Raw genomic sequence first — 7,219 nt, forward strand, 5'->3', positions numbered from 1 at the left:
CATATAGGAGAGAAGTAGTAGTAGTAGTAGAAGTGATGGATACATATAGGAGAGAAGTAGTAGTAGTAGTAGAAGTGATGGATACATATAGGAGAGAAGTAGTAGTAGTAGTCGTCGTAGGAGTCGAGGGAATGTGCGCTGCTACGTGGCGCGTGGAATGCCAGCTGTCTCAACACTTCCACTTCTAACCCCCTACAGCCACCACTACGAGTACTCCTCCTACTCCTACTAGTAGTTTTCGTTATGAACATTATAGTCCTAACAATAGGAGATAATAGATAGTACTAGTAATAGGAGATAGTAGTGGCAATAGGAGATAGTACTAGTAGTAGTAGTAGTGGCAATAGGAGATGATAGTCTTGGCGGCTCAGCAGTTTGAATACAAGTTGATCGGAGTGATGAAAAAGTTTCGTGGAGAAACGAAGAGTGAGAGAGAGAGGTAGATGCATCTATTATCTCTCTCTATCTATCTATGTGTATGTGCGTGGTGTGGGGGGGAGGACTTACGAGGTGTTTGACAATAGGGGGGAGTTGGTGGTGGTCCCCGAAGAGAACGACGCGCTTCAAGCGACTGATGCCACTCCTCTCTAGCTGCTGTAGGAGCATAGGAATGAAGGTCTCCACTTCTAATATCTGACCCGCTTCTTCAATTATAAGACTATCATATTCAAACTTGGCGTCAACAAGATTATGCCGAGTGATCGCTGCATGCGTACACGTCATCGCTATGATACGCGCGTGCTTCCTAAGAAAAGCAGCAGGGACCAACAGAAGAGACAGGAGAAAACAAGAAGAATAATACTAGGAATAACCCTAAGAATTTAGACGAACAAGGAAAGAAAAGATGACAGAGATATCGAACTAAATAGAAACATACATATTCTAAGGAGACATAGAGAAAGAGATAGATAGATAGATAGATTGATAGATAGATAGATTAAAGATAGATAGGTAGATAGATAGATAGGTAGATAGATAGATAGATAGATAGATAGATAGGTAGATAGATAGGTAGATAGATAGATAGATAGGTAGATAGGTAGATAGATAGGTAAATGTATCTAGACTCCACCAGTCACATCACAAGCGTAGACTCTACGCAATGGCTTGACTCATCTGAGACCGAGAGAGAGAGAAAGAGAAAGAAAGAGAAAGAGATAAATCTCTTTATCTAGATAGATCGAAATAGATAGATATAAATACGTCTCTCGTTCTATATATCTTTCTACAGATGTGGAGAGACGTATGTTGTCCGGGGAGGATGTGTAGAGATCGGCGCGATAACATCTCGGGTGGTGAGGAATACCTGCATGCAAACCCCCCGCCCTCTCTCTCTATTTCTATGTGTATGATGTATACACATGCTGTGTACGAATCTAACTCTTCTATACAAAAGATAAATATACGGTTTCGAAGCTTTATAGAAAGTGATAGACGTCTACACATCAGACAGCCACAGACACATCGATTTACTGAGGTGAAAGAGAGGGATCTCATCTTCCTCAGCTCTACTACTCTAATCAACAGGCAGGAGAAGGCAAGACACTCTTCCTCTATACAGAGAAATCTATAGTACATATATGTATATTCATATATACACACACCTATACACACATACATTCCCACATGTTGACACATACATATATATATATATATATAAATATATATATATGTATAGCGAGATAACTTTTAGACTAGGAGAGTCACGTATTTGTGCATGCACGCCTATAAGTGTCTACACATCCATAGATGTCTTTCGTTCTGTCTGTATTCTCTCTTTCTTTCTCTCTATCTATAGATTCATACGTCTGACCGCATGCAGGATATATATATATATATAGAGAGAGAGAGACTTACGTGATAAGGTAATTCGCCCGATCTCCTGCCGTTCGGAGAAGTTCGAAGGCTCGGCAGTTCTCGATGTCACTGAAGATTTTATCGACATAACGAAAGCAACTCTCCGCCATCTCTCGATCTTTCTCGAGATCGCCACAGAAGAGAGGGACAGGCGAATCTTGGAAGAACGTAGGGAAGGGAAAGAGAGCTTCTACGTATGTACGGTCGTAGTCTCTCATGGCTCGCTACACCCACAAGAAGCAGCAGAGATCAGGAAGAGCGGATAGGGGGAAAAAGAGACATCTATTAGATAGGGAATGGAAGATGTAGATAGATAGATAGATTGGAGAAACACAGATGGATAGATTAAAGATCGAGAAGTAGACAGATTGAAGAGAAACAGATTACGAATAGATTAGAGATAGACCAACAGCTAGAGAGATAGATAGATGAAGAGATATACTAGGAGAGGAGCTGAGAACGAGGAATCTAGGGGTATACATAAGTAGACCGCATATATACGTATATTTATATATATATATACCTATCTATATTACACATATAGATATATGGGGTATGTTTCTGTGCATGCGGGGGGAAGACTGGAGTGATGAGAGAGAACAGAAGTTTTATACGAAGGAGAAAGAGATCAAAATTCTTCAAAATTCTGACATTTCTCCCTTTCGTTCTCCTGATTGATCTCTCCCTATGTCTCTATCTCTCTTCAATCTAAATAGCTATCTATCTCTCTTCAACTAGCTAGCTATCTATCTATCTTTAATCTAGCTATCTGTCTACGAGCGTGTATTATAGCAGCCGATGTAGGGAATAGCGTGCGAAATGAGGAGAAAAAGAAGAAGAAAGAAGAGAAGAAAATGATCTACGTGATCCCTGTGTGGAAGGAGAAAGAAGAAGAGAGGAAGGCCAAAAAGAAAGTGATAGAGATTCTCAAGGGACCTCATAATCAACATAAGGCTTAGATATATAGAAGGAACACATACAGACATATGGAGAGATACATACTCATTCATGGATAGATAGAGATATGGATAGATCTATAGGTATGTACAGATATACACTGCGCTTCTATACAACTTTATCTACCCCTTAGAAGTATCTAAGTTTGATCTATCTATCTATCTATCTACATCTTCGTGAAGATCCTCTTCTTCTCTTCTCTTCCTTTTGTATTTCCTCTGTCTGTCTTTCTTCTGCAGTTTATCACTTGAACTTCTTTCTTTCTTTTCTTTCTTTCTTTCTTTCTTGTCAGACTTACCACAGGGTCGAGTAGAACAAAGCCTTCTTCATCCACTTCTTCTTCATTCATTACCACATCTTCATCCTCACTTTCTTCTTCTTCTTCTTCCTCTTCTTCATTTCCTTTGCTATCCTTCTTCTTCTTTTTCGTACCATCTATCGTCCGTTCTCTTCTTATTTCTGTCCTTTCCGCACCTTCTTTCGTCTTGTAGAGGTCCTCTCTCTTTATTCGTACCATCACAGGTCTACCTCTCTGTACGGCTAAGTCTCGAAAGACCTTCTCCACTTTCTTCCAGAAGACCTCTTCTTCTTCATCATCTTTCTCTTTCTCTTCTTCTCTTTCTTTCATCTTTCCTTCTTCTTCTTCTCCGCCCTCCTTGGTCTCTCCATTCTCACGATGTCTCTCCCTTCTTCTCTCTTCTCTCACCTTGAATAATTTCTCGAGAGCACGACACATGACTCGGTATCTCTCTATACGAAAGATGATATGGTACCTCTGGAACTGCAGGGCCGTCTCACACGAAAAGCTTATGTCTCCTACCTGTATTGTATACCCTTCATCTTTCTCTAAAGCTCTCCCTAATCTCTCAACCTTCTTCAGCAGTTCCTTTCTCTTCTCCAAAACACGATTCACCCGGCCATGCTTCGAGAAGGAGAAGTCTTCTTCTTCTTCATCTTCTTCTTCTCCCCCCTCACCTTCTCTCTCTCCAACTCTTCTTCTGCTCTTCTCTCCTTGTGCTTGTAATGACGAAGAGGTACTAAGAGACGGCTTCTTCACACCAGGAGAAGAAGAAGAAGAGAGATCTTGTTCTCCTCGCCCAAGACGCAAGAGATGTGTGTCATCCACATCGAGATTTCGGATCTTTCGGAAAAGATCATTCAAGGCCGCATTGCTATGGGCGACGAGGACAATCTTCTCATCCGGAAAGTTGTGGTATAAGAGATAGGCCAGTTGAGAAGCGGTATCTGTCTTGCCGCTTCCGGGAGGCCCCACAACGAGAGTTAGGCCTGGCTCAAGTCCAGAGATTAAGGCGCGAACTTGCTGAGGTGTAAATCTACACAAGAAGAAAGAGAGACAGAGACAGAGGGAGAGAGATAGAGACAGACACATAGAAAGAGAAAGACGAAGGAAAGATACAACAAGGAGGAAGAGCCTCAAAAGAGATTGAAGAGAGATGCAAAGAAAATAGACAGATAGATAGATAGATAGATACATCCAAGATAGATAGATAGATAGAGGGTGAAGAAAGGAAAAGAGAAGGAAGGAGATGATGGCCTCTCGTTAGATTGTTCAAAGCAACACCTATATGCCCCACATATCCTTAGGTGACACCGTACCTTATACATACACATAAATATGAATAGATGAATATAGATATATATATGCATATATATGCCTTTATATATGAAAGAAGTTTGTGGCTGCGTATGAGGCGTCCATGTTCCTGAGAGGTGAAAATTCGCGGAAACAAGAGAAAAGAAAGAAGAGGAAAGAAAGAGAAGAAAAAAGTATTCTCCATAGAGAGAGAAACCCTATCTCTATCTCTCCTTCTCTTTCTATTTGTCCTGAGTGATGCAGAGGGGAGCACTTGTAGATGCTCTTAACAGACGACAGCTGGAGGAAGAGAAGAAGGAACTCGTTAAGAAGAGAAGACTTCTGATAGAAGCTTCAACAGAAAAGAGGAAAGAAAAGAAAGAAGAGACACGATCCCCCAGAGACAGACGGGAAGAAAGAAAAGAAAGAGAGAAAAAAGAGAGACCGAGAGAGAAGAACACCAGAAGAGAAGAGAAGAGAAGAAGAGAAGAGAAGAGAAGAGAGAGAGAAGAAGAGAAGAGAGAGTGTGTGTGTGTGTGTGGTACCTGATTTGGTTGACGTTCCTTTCACATTCGATGTAAGGCCCCATAGAGGGTAGAGTATACGAACTTGCTCTTATTATCTGAGACGGCCAAGATGAAGAAGAAGAAGAGACAGATACCTTCTCATCTTTCTTGTTCTTTTCTTTCTCTCCTTTCTCTTTTCCTTCCCCTCCTGCTGTCTGTACAGCCGAGTCATTTTCATCTCCCGCATCAGCATCTTGTAGTTCAACCACTATGGGCACACGAAAAGAAGAAGACATCTCTTCTTTTTCATCCTCCTCCTTTTCTTCTTCTCGATCTTCTTTACTTTCTCCCTTTCTTCTCTCTCTCTCATCCTCTTCCGTATTGTCTCCATGGGGGGGGCTGTTGTCTCTCTTTCCATCTTCTACACATAACACCCTCTCTGTCTCCTGTCTCTTTTTCTTCTTCTTGGTCTTCTTCATGAGAGACTCGAGGTGTTCATCTAGAAGCACCTTCTTTACAAACGCTTTTGAAGGCGAAGAAGAAGAAGAGACAGGAGGAAAAGCCTCCATAAGATGCTGTAGATCTATGAAGGTGTCTCTTAAATCTAAGCGATAAAGACGTGAAGGGAGACGGAAGAATTGTGAAGAGGCGGGATCTCCATACCCTAGAAAGAGGTCATGTAGCCATGTAGGGACGATCGCATCTTCTGGGCGATTCATGAGAGTTCGAATCGTGGAGAGAACTGCTTTGAAATTATTCTGCTTTGCATGTCTACGAATGACAAGATTGAAGTAGCCATAGAAATCCTCGAAGCCTTCTTCTTCCATGCGTGAAATATCTTGCGCGTATTGGTTCGGATCTAGCAACACACGAATCGTCCTCGCTGTACCCATAGGCACTCTCGCTGCATGCGAAAAGACAAAGATGTGAAGAGAGAGACTGAAGAGAGAGAAAGGATGAAAAGAAGGAAGAGGTTCGGAAGAGAAGAAAGAAGAAGAATGAAAGGGAGACGAAGAAGAAGAAGAGAGGAAGAAAGGGGGAAGGAGAAAGAGAAGCGTGAAAGAAAGAAGAAAAGAAATACCATGAAAGAAAGATTGAAAACGAGAAGAAAAGGAAGAAAGATCTTGGGTCAATCATAAAGAAAGGATGGGAGAGAGCAAGGAAAGAAGAACACGAGAAAGATGATGGTGTGTGAGAAAGTGTTGAGCTAGAGACAGACTGAGGAGTCTGTCCCTACCTTTTAGCCAAGATTTCTTATCTTGTTCTCTTCTATACATCCTACATCTCCACATACTAAGGAAGGAAGTATCTCTATACACCCTTCTCTATGTATATCTATCTACTCCATTTTCTATCTATAAGCATCTATCTTACACCTATCTACCTCTCCATTGTCATGACTGCATATATGAGTAAGCGTCAAATGCGATAGAACAGATCAACACATACATATATATACAGGCACATACATAAATACATATACACATATACATGCCTGCATCATATATAGACATACATACCTCCACCTCCTATCTACCCACCGCCGTGATCTTGTCTCTTCTCTCCACACGCACAAGACATACACATCACAACAGCGACTATCCCTACTACACACACACTCCCTCTCTTTCTTTCTTTCTTTCTTTTTCACTCTTTCTTTCTTTCTTGGACTTACGTTCGAAGGGATTGGTATCACTGATAACGACCCCATCTTCATCCAGCACCTCCAGCACCTCACAGCCTCTTAGGCCAACTATACCAAATTTCTCAGGGAAGGCTTCGAGAGTCTCTAGGTCTTGTATTCTCCCTGTATAAGGCTGAAGAGGCGCAATGATCGCCACGAGAAAGAGCACATCGTACTGCCTTAGGCTATCCCACTCTCTCAAAACTTGAGGCTTCAAACCTGTCACGTCGATGCAAATCTCCGCACGAACTTCGGACGGAATGGTCTCTCCAACCTACAAAGAAAGAAAGAAAGATAGAAAGAAAAGAAAGAAAGTTGAGATAAGAAGAAGAAGGAGGAGGAGGAGGAGAAGAGAGGAAGTTGCGAGAAAGTATGTTAGAGGGGAGAGAAGAAAGAGGAAGGAAGATGAAGATGTGGGGAGAGAGAAGAAGGCTATTTCAAAGAAGAGAAGAGAAGATAAAGAAGAGATAGCTTCCTTCGTCAAGGCGTTGGAGAGACAGAAAGAGATGTAAAATGAAGAGATAGACAAAGGCAGACACGGACTTCCCGAAGAGACAAGGGAGGAGAGGAGAAGAGAAAGAAGCTGAAGGTGCTGGAGTGTACGTAGATAGATAGATAGAT

General features: G+C 41.7%; 1 protein-coding gene across 1 annotated transcript in view; it reads right to left on the reverse strand.

Annotated features, from left to right (window-relative positions):
* Positions 1–507: 507 nt before the first annotated feature.
* Positions 508–7,219, reverse strand: part of CSUI_007897 (protein emb- isoform related) — a gene marked incomplete at its 3' end in the record, with an annotated part of 7,445 nt that continues 733 nt past the window's right edge. The window contains exons 2-6 of the mRNA XM_068068040.1: positions 6,590–6,872; positions 4,954–5,818; positions 3,113–4,148; positions 1,858–2,081; positions 508–745 (exon numbers count right to left, since the gene is read on the reverse strand). Coding sequence (XP_067919984.1) covers positions 508–745; positions 1,858–2,081; positions 3,113–4,148; positions 4,954–5,818; positions 6,590–6,872 — 2,646 coding nt within the window. The remainder of the gene's footprint in view (positions 746–1,857; positions 2,082–3,112; positions 4,149–4,953; positions 5,819–6,589; positions 6,873–7,219) is intronic.

The sequence above is a fragment of the Cystoisospora suis genome, assembly GCF_002600585.1.
Source record: "Cystoisospora suis strain Wien I chromosome Unknown contig_4276, whole genome shotgun sequence".
Lineage (NCBI taxonomy): Eukaryota > Apicomplexa > Conoidasida > Eucoccidiorida > Sarcocystidae > Cystoisospora > Cystoisospora suis.